This window comes from Schistocerca gregaria, chromosome X, assembly GCF_023897955.1.
Source record: "Schistocerca gregaria isolate iqSchGreg1 chromosome X, iqSchGreg1.2, whole genome shotgun sequence".
Taxonomy (NCBI): domain Eukaryota; kingdom Metazoa; phylum Arthropoda; class Insecta; order Orthoptera; family Acrididae; genus Schistocerca; species Schistocerca gregaria.
In genome coordinates, this window is record NC_064931.1 from 329,394,418 (window position 1) to 329,408,402 (window position 13,985).

Sequence of the window (13,985 nt, forward strand, 5' to 3'; positions counted from 1 at the left end):
GGTTCCTTTGAAAGGGTACGGCCGATTTCCTTCCAATCCTTCCCTAACCCGAGCTTGCGCTCCGTCTCTAATGACCTCGTTGTCGACGGGACGTTAAACACTAACCACCACCACCACCACTAACATGCCGAAATTGTCCTACACGGAGCTCCATAGACGATCTCTGGCTAAGCAAACTGGAAGCTTTTCAAGTAGCCCAGTATTGGGCCGAAAAGTTGACAGCTCCTGACAAGAAGAAGTAAGAAAAATTAAACTCAGTATGAAGTGTTAGTGAGGCTTGCGCTAACATAAGTTTTGAAAACTTGATGTATCTCTAAATGTAGAAAAATGTAAGTTAATAGGGATGAGTAGGAAAAACAAACCCGTAATGCTCGGATACAGCTTTAGTAGTGTCCTGACTGACACAGTCACTTCGTTTAAATATCTGGGGGTAACGTTGCAAAGCGATATGAAATGGAAGGAGCATGTGAAAATTGTGGCAGGAAAAGCGAATGGTTGACTTCGGTTTATTTGGAGAATTGTAGAACAGTGTAGTTCATCTGTAAAGGAGATCGCATACAGGACTATAGTGTGAGCTGTTCTTGAGTACTGCTCGAGTGCTTAGGATCCATACCAGATCAGATTAAATGAAGACATCGAAGCAATTCAGCGGCGGGCTGCTAGATTTGTTACCCGTAGGTTCGAAAAACACGCAAGTGTTACGGACAGGCTCCACGAACTGAAATGGGAATCCTTGGAGGAAATGCGACATTATTTTCGAGCAGCAATAATGAAAAAAAAAATAGAGAAGCGGAACTTGAAGCTCATTGCAGATCAATTGTTCTGCCTCCAACATACATTGCGTGTAAAGACCACGAATATAAGATACGACAAATTACGACTCATAAGAAGGCATATAGACAGTCGTTTTCACCTCGCTTTATTTGCGAGTGGAAGTAGTGGTACGGGGTATCCTCCACCACGCGCCGTACTGTGGATTGCGGTGTATCTATATACATGTAGACGTAGATTCTAAATTAATTCGATGAAAAGCAACTTGGCATATTTGGAGAAAAAGTCCTGGGAAGAATTCTTGGCCTAATGGAGGAAAATGGTCTTTCGAGGAAGAGTCTCAACTATGAATTATGCAGGGTGGTCCATTGATCGTGACCGGGCCAAATATCTCACGAAATAAGCGTCAAACGAAAAAACTACAAAGAACGAAACTTGTCTAACTTGAAGGGGGAAACCAGATGCCGCTATGGTTGGCCCGCTAGATGGCGCTGCCATAGGTCAAACGGTTATCAACTGCTTTTGTTTTAAATAGGAACCCCTCGTTTTTATAAAATATTCGTGTAGTACGTAAAGAAATACGAATGTTTTAGTTGGACCACTTTTTTCGCTTTGTGAGAGATGGCTCTGTAATAGTCACAAACATATGGCTCACAATTTTAGACGAACAGTTGGTAACAGGTAGGTTTTTTTTAATTAAAATAAGGAACGTAGGTACGTTTGAACATTTTATTTCGCTAGTTCCAATGTAATACATATACTTTTGTGAACTTACCATTTCTGAGAACGCAGGCCGTTACAGCGTGATTACCTGTAAATACCACATTAATGCAATAAATGTTCAAAATGATGTCCCTAAACCTAAATGCATTTGGCAATACGTGTAACGACATTCCTCTCAACAGCGAGTAGTTCGCTTTCCGTAATGTTCGCACATGCATTGACAATGCGCTGACGCATGTTGTCAGGTGTTGTCGGTGGATCACGATAGCAAATATCCTTCAACTTTCCCCACAGAAAGAAATCCGGGGACGTCAGATCCGCTGAACGTGCGGGCCATGGAATGGTGCTTCGACGACCAATCCACCTGTCATGAAATATGCTATTCAATACCGCTTCAACCGCACGCGAGCTATATGCCGGACATCCATCATGTTGGAAGTACATCGCCATCTGTCATGCAGTGAAACATCTGGTAGTAACATCGGTAGAACATTACGTAGGAAATCAGCATACATTGCACCATTTAGATCACCATCGATAAAATGGGGGCCAATTATCCTTCCTACCATAATGCCGCACCATACATTAACCCGCCAAGGTCGCTGATGTTTCACTTGTCGCAGCCATAGTGGATTTTCTGTTGCCCAATAGTACATATTATGCCGGTTTACGTTACCGCTGTTGGTGAATGACGCTTCGTCGCTAAATAGAACGCGTGCAAAAACTCTGTCATCGTCCCGTAATTTCTCTTGTGCCTAGTGGCAGAACTGTACACGACGTTCAAAGTCGTCGCCATGCAATTCCTGGAGCATAGAAATATGGTGCGGGTTTAATCGATGTTGATGTAGCATTTTCAACACCGGCGATTTTGGGATTCCCGAACTCGCGCAATTTGCCTGTTACTGATGTGCGGATTAGCCGCGACGGCAGCTAGAACACCTACTTGGGCATCATCAATTGTTGCAGGTCGTGGTTGACGTTTCACATATGGCTGAACGCTTCCTGTTTCCTTAAATAACGTATCTATCCGGCGAACGGTCCGGACACTTGGATGATGTCGTCCAGGATACCGAGCAGCATATGTAGCACACTCCAGCTGGGCATTTTGATCACAATAGCCATACATCAACACGATATCGACCTTTTCCGCAATTGGTAAACGGTCCATTTTAACACGGGTAATGTATCGCGAAGCAAATACCGTACGCACTGGCGGAATGTTACGTGATACCACGTACTTATACGTTTGTGACTATTACAGCGCCATCTATCACAAAGCGAAAAAAGTGGTCCAACTACAACATTCATATTTCTTTACGTACTACACGAATATGTAATAAAAATGGGGGCTCCTATTTTAAAAAATGCTGTTGATATACGTTTGACCTATGGCAGCGTCATCTAGCGGGCCAACCATAGCGCCATCTGGTTTCCCCCTTCAAGCTAGAATTTTGTTCTTTGTAGTTTTTTCGTTTGATGCTTATTTCGTGAGATATTTGGCCCGGTCACGATCAATGGACCACCCTGTATAATCTATAAAATGAATCAGACATTGTCAGTCGCATTAAGACTAAAAGGTTGGAATGGGCAGGATATGTACTGAACCTAATGACATAATAATGAAGATATTCATCTCCGTGCCTGAAGGAAACGGGATGGCTGGAAGACCAAACTAAGCTGGGAGGAACATGTCAGAGAGGACGTATGGAAATCGAAGTTCAGAATTAGAGGAGGTAGGCACTAAAGGGGAAAGAATGCAATAATCTTCTATAAAAGGCCAAGGCTCGCAAAAGGCTGTCCTACCACTGATGATGATGATTATGATATGGTGATGAAAATAATGAGGTATCCACAGTGTTCCAAGTCTTTCAGCATTGTTCTCAGGCACTGAAACTTTGCAAATGAATCACGAACACCACTTGGTGATGGAGGAGAGTTTGGGAAATGTCTCATTTCCTTTTCAAAGTTAATTAAATTTTGGCAATTCGTCTCATCGGATTGTGTCTATTCCCATATATATGAGGAAACTTTTGGACTAAATGGATAGTTAAAAGAAATATAAGCAGCTGTCGCCATTCGCTATTATCAAATACAAATACTACAACGGCTGACAAGAAAAGTGAAGCACCCAGAACACATGTATGGATGTCAGTGTACACCTACAAACCATCGGCGGGTATGCGAATGATTAGAGCTGAAATTCTCTATGACACTTACGCCACCAGAGTTCACTAGTGTCGTTCATGTTTAGTGTTGTCACCAAGCCTGGTTGGGCATAAAAGGGGCGTGAACAGCGTTAGATGTTGAGTGATCACTGTGAAGGGCACAGAGATACCGTGTACTCAAGTGACAAAGCGTTAGTGTTATCACCACCTGACTGTGGATTTCCATTTGGACGGCTGGTTGAATCGTGCAATATCAAGATTTGTGGCCCTGATGTTGGGATACTGCAGGGGAACGTGATGGCTGGCATACTCATCGTCAAGATTCCGACCGATCACTTCTGAACAGCACAGGGGAATTCTGCCGAATTGTGCAGCAAGTATATCGTAAACCCTTCATATCTACGTCTTCCATCTGGGAACAAATAATGCATTCGCTGTGTCGTCTCCCCCTATTGGTCGGAGACTAGCAGCTGCCGAACTAAGTAATTACAGTCCCATGCGTAGGCTGCTGTGAAACCACACTGCAAAGTGCTGCGTTTGCAGCGGTCCCGAGACTGCGAAGCACGGACAGCTGAAAAATGTGTTCAGCAGTGAATCGCGGTTCTGCCCTACCACCGATCACCATTGTCGGCTAGCATGTCAGAGACCTGGGGAGAGCTCTCATTCTTCCAATGTTTGGAGAGACACAGCTGTGTTACTTCTGGCATCATTGTGTGGGCTAGTCATCGTGTATGACATCAAGTCACGCCAGGCAGTATTTGAGGGAACTCTGACGCCACAACGGTACGTCATGAGCATTCTGCATCCTCATCTGTCACCTCTCAGGTGACAGTGTCATGCTGCCATTTTTCAAATGTTCAAATGTGTGTGAAATCTTATGGGACTTAACTGCTAAGGTCATTAGTCCCTAAGCTTACACACTACTTAACCTAAATTATCCTAACGACAAACACACACACCCATGCCCGAGGGAGGACCTGAACCTCTGCCGGGACCAGCCGCACAGTCTATGACTGCAGCGCCTGCCATTTTTCAACTGGACAATGTTCGTCTACCCAAGACACGCTTCTCTAAGAACAGTGTGCGTGATTTTGTGGGATTCGTATAACCAGCATGATATCTAAATATGTCCCCAATAGAAAATGAGTTGGACCAGCTCGGACGTCAACTCCGTCCCAATGTAATTATCCAAGATATCAAGGACCAGTTACAACAGTTGTGGGCCAGCTTACCTCTGGAGAGGATGGCTTCATGACACCTTTCTCAAGTCATTAAGTGCACACATCCATGTCAGAGGAGATGCAACGTCATACTGCCAAGTTCTTTGTAAATTGACTCGATTTTGTTATCACTGAAATACCATCACATATCGTCTCAAACAGTGAAATTTTACTTCACCTCCTCCTCCCCTTCTAAATGATTTATTTTTCGTCAAGCAGTGTATAACAAATTCCCTGCACTGATTCTGAAACAGAAATGATATGCCACACACTGCCTTAAAACATGTAGAGTTTAACAGTGCCATTTACTGTAATGTATACATAATCATAAGGCATTTATTTCTTTTTAGTTGCACGTCAAGTTCCGCAGGATCAAATTGAGGAGCAAATCTCCAAGGTCATGGGTCGTGTCAGTACTTGAAATTACAACATAAAAGTAATAACAGATAAAAAATGTTTATGAACCCAAAAATCAGTCCATAAGTTTATGTAAACGCAATCAACAATACAGTAAGAATCAGCTTAATTTTTCAAGGAACTCCTCGACAGAATAGAAGGAGTGACCCATGAGGAAACTCTTCAGTTTCGATTTGAAAGCGGGTGGATTACTGCTAAGATTTTTGAATTCGAGTGATATCTTATTGAAAATGGATGCAGCAGCATACTGCACACCTTTTTGCACAAGAGTTAAGGAAGTCCGATCCATATGCATGTTTGATTTCTGCCGAGTATTAACAGGGTGAAAGCTGCTTATTCTTGGGAATAAGCTAATATTGTTAACAAGAAATGACAGTAAGGAATATATAAACTGAGAGGCCAATGTCAGAATACCCACACTCGTGAGCAGGGGTCGACAAGAGGTTCGTGAACTTACACCACTTATTGCCCGAAATGCCCGTTTCTGAGCCAAAAGCATTCTTTTAGAAGAGTTACCCCAAAATATAATACCATACAACAAAAGCGAATAAAAATAAGCAAAGTAGAGTAATTTTGCGTGTTGAACGATCACTCACTTATGATACCGATCGAGTAGTAAAAATGGCAGTATTAAGTCTTTGAACTAGATCCTGAGCATGGGCTTTCCACGAGAGTTTACTATCTACCTGAACACCTAGAAGTTTGAACTGTTCAATTTCACTAATCATATGCCCATCCTGTGAAATTAAAACGTTAGGTTTTGTTGAATTGTGTGTTAGAAACTGTAAAAATTGTATCTTACTGTGATATAGCGTGAATTTATTTTCTACAAGCCAAGAGCTTAGGTCATGTATTGCTCTATTTGAAACCGAGCCAATGTTGCACACAACATCCTTTACTACCAAGCTAGAGTCATCAGCAAACAGAAATATTTTAGAGAGACCTGTAATACTAGAGGGCATATCATTTATTTAAATAAGGAACAGGAGTGGCCCCAACACTGATCCCTGGGGCACTCTCGACTTGACAGTACCCCACTCAGACCACATATCACAGCCGTTATCAACATTGTGAATAATGACCTTTTGCTGCCTGTTGCTAAAGTAATAGGTGAACCAGTTGTGACCTACTCCCTGTATTCTGTAATGATCCAACTTCTGGAGCAGTGTTTTGTGATCAACACTATCAAATGACTTAGTTAAATAAAAAAATGCCAAGCGTTCGAAACCTTTTGCTTACCCCATCCAGTACTTCACAGAGAAAAGAGAATATAGGATTTTTAGTTGTTAAACTACTTCTAAAGCTGAACTGTACATTTGGTAGCAAATCGTATGACATAAAATGATCAATTATCCATACATACACAGCGTTTTCAATAACATTTGAAAACACTGATGGCATAGAAATAGGTCTGAAATTATCTGCATTATCCCGTTCTCCATTTTTATAAAGCGGCTTTACTACTGAGTACTTTAATCGTTCAGGAAACTGACCATTCTTAAAGAAAAAATTACAAATATGGCTAACATGTGCAGCACAGTACTTTAATATTCTGCTAGACACTCCATCATAGCCATGAGAGTCCTTAGTCTTCAGTGATTTAATTATTGACTCAATATTCCTCTTGTCTGTATCACAGAGGAATTTTTCAGACATCAATATCGAAAAGGCATTTGCCAAGAAAGTTGTATGATTTCCTGTAGAATCTAAATTTTTATTTAATTCACCAGCAATGCTAAGAAAATTATTTTTTAACACTGTACATATATCTGATCTATAAGTAACAGAAACATTTTTACTTTGAACTGACTTTATATCATCAACCTTGTGCTGCTGGCCAGACACTTCCTTGACAACTTACCATATGGTTTTAATTTTATCCTGTGAATTATCTGTTCTATTTGCATACTACATACTCTTTGCCTTCCTAATAACATTTTTAAGCACCTTACCATACTGTTTGTAATGGCCTACGGTAGCTTGATTGTGACTACTTCTAACATTTTGATATAATTCCCACTTTGTTCTACAAGATATCCTTATCCCACTAGTCAGGCACCCAGGTTCCCCATTACTGCTAGTACCCCGTTGAAAATGTTCTAATGGAAAGCAACTCTCAAAGGGCATGAGAAATGTGTTAAGGAAAGCATTGTATTTGTCATCTATGTTATCGGAACTATAAACATCCTGCCACTCTTGTTCCTCGACAATGTTTAAAAAACTCTCTATTGCTGTTGGACTAATTTTCCTACATAGTTAGTAATTAAATATGAGATTGGTTTGAGTACAAAAGCCTTTTAGTGTTAAAATTTGTGCATTGTGGTCTGATAGGCCATTCACGCTTTTACTAACAGAATGCCCATTTAGTAATGAAGTATGAATAAAAAAATTGTCTACGGCTGTGCTACTGTTCTCCTGCACCCTAGCTGGAAAAAACACAATCTGCATCAGATCATATGAATTTAGGAGACCTACCAACATCCTTTTTCTTGCACCATTATATACAGAATTAATATTGAAGTCGCCACATATAACTAAGTTCTGCTACTTCCTACAAAGTGAATCAAGAACCCTCTCTAGATTGAGCAGAAATTCTCTGAAGTCAGAGTTAGGGGACCTATAAACAACAATAATTACAAGTTTAGCTTCACTAAATTCAACTGCCCCTGTACAACATTCAAATATCTGTTCAATGCAGTGTTGTGATACAGCTATGGACTCAAATTGAATACTGTTTTTTACTCCCCCTTCCCGCAAGGAACTCCTTCAGAAACAGCCAGATAATCTGTATCCTGGTAAAGGCAGCCTCTGAATTGTCAAATTATTTAAGTGGTGCTCTGATATACCAATAATGTCGGAGTCAACATCTATAGGTAAGTCACTAACTTTATCTCTCATACCTCTTATATTTTGATTTAATATGCTAATTCCTTCTCTACTTGGAAACATTACATTCTCGGAAGGTAAGCCCTTAGTTAGAGGGACTACCTTTAAGCAGGTATACCTATCAGCTGACTTCAATTTAAAAAAGGGGCAGCTCGTGGTAGACTCAACTGGCACCACTACAACGTTACCCATGTTCTCTGCCATCAGCGCCCTCTCCAGCCCCATGTTAACGCGCCTAACAGCCGGATTAAGGTGAGGCTGATCATGACGCTGAAACAGTTGCACGAAATGCACATTAGTGCCACCAGTTTGAGTAGCTATCTTTACCAGGTCACCACCTACATCATATTCCCCGCCCCTATCAAGACTATTCCCTACTCCACCCACTATCACTACCTGATCTTCCTTGGTAAAATTCCTACATAACTCCCCTACGCTGTCAGTCACTTGAGCCAACCCTGCACTAGGCTTCACAATGCTGGTGACCTGGTACTCACTCCCCAACACTTCCTGCAACTGCTGGCCCACACCTCTACCATGAGAATTACCTAGCAGCAGAACCTTCTTCTTTCTGTTCGACTTTGCAACTAACCTAGGCCTCCTTATTGCTTAGGACTGCTGCATGTTCCCTACATCTACAGCTACACGAGGCTCCTCTCCACTCAACTCTGACAGTTGGTCAAATCTATTGCATATACGCAAAGTACAAATGTCTGAATACCTCCTCTTCCTAGCTGCCTTCTTGCCAACTGCCAGTTCCCATTCCCCACCACCCTTCACCCTCCTCAACCTATCTAGTTCCTCTTTTGCGCGTTGTAACTGCACCTGAAGGGCACAGATCTTAGGCTCCTGCTCCTCTTTCAACTTATTTCCACTACAGATTCTGCATTTCCAGGAAAGAATCTCACTAAAATGACCACTTGCTCCCCCACTGAATCCCCCCCTTCCCCCAATGAAAAACTTTTAACAAATTACACACCGTAACCCACAACTCACAAACCTACGACAGAGTCCACAGTTCTCACTCATGTAAAAATTTTATAGTTACTGAGAAAATTATACGTCTACGTTGCCAAAGTTCAGTTACATCAGTAGAATGATTTATAGAACAAACAATAATGGTCTCGAAATTCTCTGCCTACTGAGAAAGCAACTACTTGTATTAATACCATTACACCACAGCTAATACCAATACCAACAAAACTTCACAAAATTATTAGCTAAAAGCAAAAAATTCAAACGGCCACTGGAACACTAAGCGAAGTTAAAACACTGAATGAAAATGTTACTGAAATTTTTCACTGCAGACAATAAGAAACGTCAGTTGAAAAATAAAGCACGAACTTTACTAAACGATTTCAATGCAGAAGAAACTCGAAACAAAACCGCGAGCGAATGTTTCCAGAAGTTTATTAAATCGTTATTTCGCCACAAACGGCACTAAACACCGCTGAAAACTATTTAATAACTGTATAACAGTGGACAAATAAGTTCGGCAGTACTTGGCTTTATAACCGCTACAGCTGCAGTGCTGTTGCAAAATACAAATTCTCGTACACCCTATATTTTCGACGTGTCTCTCACGAGCCGCAGTTTTCCAAACATTGCCAAACTTTAGTTTGCGAAACCAGTCACACAAAGGGAAGTAAGAGGATGGGGTATGAGGGCAAGCATGCGTAATCTTATGGAGTTCACAGTCGAAGGAAACTCACGTTCTGTGATCTTTCTTCCTTGATGTGAAGATCTGATGCCAGAGATCCGAAGACAAACGTCTTGGAGAGAGGAACCACCGAGCAGACCGCCTGCGAAACAGTAAATGAGTTTAATTTCACTGTACTAGCCACTAAAGTACTTTTCTCCCCATTTCCCTGACCGAAATTGAAGGTAAACACTAAATCAACAGAAAATGGGGTAGACTTTACCAAGTTCACTCTTTGAAGTTTCGGAGAGTGAATGCCACCAATTGAAATTTTTTTCGAATATGAGAATGAGAAACGAGAAATTATTGCTCCAATCTTGCTACATAAACTGACGAAATTCTGTGTAAAATTTGGCGCAAGTAACGTTTTCGCCTAGACCAATTTTAATACCCTGCACGTCCCTGAGCCAAGTTCTCAAATCGTGCCAGTTTTTACAATCAGTAAAACCAATAGTAAAAGTTTCTCCATTTATCGTGCCTGTACCTATGTAACTAAGTATCAGCAACATTTTCAGATTGTAATCAAATTCGTAGTTCGATAAATTCGATTAGCATCCTATATCTTTTACCCTTATATCAATTTGGGGGGAAACATAGCGAGTATAAGAAAACGAGTTTTTCACTCTCCAGCGGAGTGTGTGCTGATATGAAACTTCCTGAGACATAACAACTGTAAGCTGAATCAACCTTCGCTCAAGAATAACTGAGGTTACTAACTGGAAGTAAGCAGTACAGATGCGAATGTCATTGGCAGATGCCTTATCTCCATTTTGCCATTAATCCAGTGGTCTGTAGCATATGTGTCACCTGATAATACTTCCGTAGAGGTTGCAGAGAATCAGATATGTCTGAAGAATTTACCCGCATTTTCTTCCAGCTATCAATATAGGACATAAAACATACTAGGACTTTTACGTCTCATCTTAGGACATTGCACTAAATATCAGAAATCAAAAACGTCCACTTCGTCAATATTATCCGCAACCAGAAAACGTACTGGCTGGCGTGAACTGCTGCGAGCAGTTTAGAATGTGTTGTTGCGTCACTGTCTATGTATGACAAAACAGCACTATGGATGCTATATACACTCCTGGAAATTGAAATAAGAACACCGTGAATTCATTGTCCCAGGAAGGGGAAACTTTATTGACACATTCCTGGGGTCAGATACATCACATGATTACACTGACAGAACCACAGGCACATAGACTCAGGCAACAGAGCATGCACAATGTCGGCACTAGTACAGTGTATATCCACCTTTCGCAGCAACTCAGGCTACTATTATCCCATGGAGACGATCGTAGAGATGCTGGATGTAGTCCTGTGGAACGGCTTGCCTTGCCATTTCCACCTGGCGCCTCAGTTGGACCAGCGTTCGTGCTGGACGTGCACACCGCGTGAGACGACGCTTTATCCAGTCCCAAACATGCACAATGGGGGACAGATCCGGAGATCTTGCTGGCCATGGTAGTTCACTTACACCTTCTAGAGCACGTTGGGTGGCACGGGATACATGCGGACGTGCATTGTCCTGTTGGAACAGCAAGTTCCCTTGCCGGTCTAGGAATGGTAGAACGATGGGTTCGATGACGGTTTGGATGTACCGTGCACTATTCAGTGTCCGCTCGACGATCACCAGAGGTGTACGGCCAGTGTAGGAGATCGCTCCCCACACCATGATGCCGGGTGTTTGCCCTGTGTGTCTTGGTCGTATGCAGTCCTGATTGTGGCGCTCACCTGCACGGCGCCAAACACGCATACGACCATCATTGGCACCAAGGCAGAAGCGACTCTCATCGCTGAAGACGACACGTCTCCATTCGTCTCCATTCACGCCTGTCGCGACACCACTGGAGGCGGGCTGCACGATGTTGGGGCGTGAGCGGAAGACGGCCTAACGGTGTGCGGGACCGTAGCCCAGCTTCATGGAGACGGTAGCGAATGGTCCTCGCCGATACCCCAGGAGCAACAGTGTCCCTAATTTGCTGGGAAGTGGCGGTGCGGTCCCCTACGGCACTGCGTAGGATCCTACGGTCTTAGCGTGCATCCGTGCGTCGCTGCGGTCCGGTCCCAGGTCGACGGGCACGTGCACCTTCCGCCGACCACTGGCGACAACATCGATGTACTGTGGAGACCTCACGCCCCACGTGTTGAGCAATTCGGCGGTACGTCCACCTGGCCTCCCGCATGCCCACTATACGCCCTCGCTCAAAGTCCGTCAACTGCACATACGGTTCACATCCACGCTGTCGCGGCATGCTACCAGTGTTAAAGACTGCGATGGAGTTCCGTATGCCACGGCAAACTGGCTGACACTGACGGCGGCGGTGCACAAATGCTGTGCAGCTAGCGCCTTTCGACGGCCAACACCACGGTTCCTGGTGTGTCCGCTGTGCCGTGCGTGTGATCATTGCTTGTACAGCCCTCTCGCAGTGTCCGGAGCAAGTATGGTGGGTCTGACACACCGGTGTCAATGTGTTCTTTTTTCCATTTCCAGGAGTGTAGTTGCCCTTTTTGCGAGGGATACGACGAGCAGAAGCATCGGTAGACGTCGGCTGCAACTGAGTTCTTCCTATGGGTTTCTTTCGTCTAGTTGTCAACTTCAGTTGGAAAACAACATAGAATAGTAATATTTAGTTACTTGTAGCGACAAGATTTCAGTTTCGACTCAACAGAAACATAAAAAATCGTTACCTTCGTGTGTTACCTCTTCTTTCAAAGAAAGATTGACATATGTTTGTTTTATCTTCTGTTTGCCTTGTGAGAGTAGTATTTTGTGAGGGGCAACAATGTCTTACACCGTCTTGCAGCAAACTCCGAGCGGAGTGCCAAGTGAACAGGATACACATGTCACTGCGTCCGTGTGAGAGCAATCTATTATTTTTGGTTTTCCTAACGGCTGCCTTGCTGTAGTGAGAACATTAAAGACCCCAACTCCGAGTCCTTCCCCAGCTACCTACTCAAAATTGGCAGTAATGTTGCCCTGAGAATGGACTGGATATCGTAGTGTAACACACAGGCAGCTGTTATTTCTAGAAAACCTGTGACTATAAATAGTAGTCTACAACAATATAGGTGATAATTTAATGTTAATTGATATTAGAGTAATGAAGAGATATGCTCCAACATGTCAGAAGATATAGTTTTACAATATTCGTCTTTGCTTTGGTTTTCCCCTGTATAATTGCAGTACACCGTTACTAAAACTTGAAATACAGCTTGTGTTGACTGATCTTATTGTATGTACAACGTTGTCAACAGCTTCTCACTGAACTATGTGTTCTGACAGGGCAAAGAACCATGAGACAGTTCGGCCATTAATAAACTATGCAGCATGAAAAAAAGTTCTAAGAAAGAACGAATTGTAATCAAATTAGTACTTTCACAAAGCAACAGTTCGAGGTACGTGGTGGAATCTCTGTTACAAGACTTCCTGAAAGTTTTCGGTTCGTCACCGCATTGGTCTCTACGTTTTCTACTAATGGAAACACATTCGTATGAATTCTGTAGCCAGATTAATGGGTAAAATGTGGATTTGTATGGTACGAACATTCAGCAGGTTACAGTAGGCGAATCTGACGAGGTCGCAGAATGGCAACTGGGAAAGTGTGGTAGGACCGTTACCATTGTGTAGTCACAAGTCGTGGAGGATCATAAGCTGAGTATTATGAATGAAAACGCGAACGACACTGGTGTAATATTCTACAATATTTATTATTTTGTTTTAAAACCGGGAATCAGCTGCGGCGCCATAATCGAGTACAAAGAAATTAGTGTGTCTGTGAAATTTTTGTAGGAAAAAGAATGTTTTAAACTTGTGCATCTACACAGTGTTTCACTTTGTTTCCAGAGATGACAGTTGTTAATGGTTTACTTAGGTCTAAGATGAGAAGAATTATTTCAGTGAAAATACGATGAAAAACTATTAAACTTAGATAATAGACATTTTAAATAACAAACTATATAATAAATTATAACAACTATTCTGAAAATAAAATAAAAAGAACAATAAACTTTGGTGACATGTTCTAAGTGTCTGACTGAACAAAACAATCATGTCTCTAACAGGTCCAATATTACAGACAGGTAATAGACACAAGT

At 42.3% G+C, this 13,985-nt stretch overlaps 1 protein-coding gene across 1 annotated transcript in view; it reads right to left on the bottom strand.

Moving 5' to 3' along the window:
* LOC126297849 (solute carrier family 41 member 1-like) overlaps nucleotides 1-13,985 on the bottom strand; it is a 329,510-nt gene that overhangs the window by 127,143 nt on the left and 188,382 nt on the right. Inside the window, exon 2 of the mRNA XM_049989112.1 lies at nucleotides 9,895-9,984. Within this exon, the coding sequence (XP_049845069.1) occupies nucleotides 9,895-9,984 (90 nt within the window). The remainder of the gene's footprint in view (nucleotides 1-9,894; nucleotides 9,985-13,985) is intronic.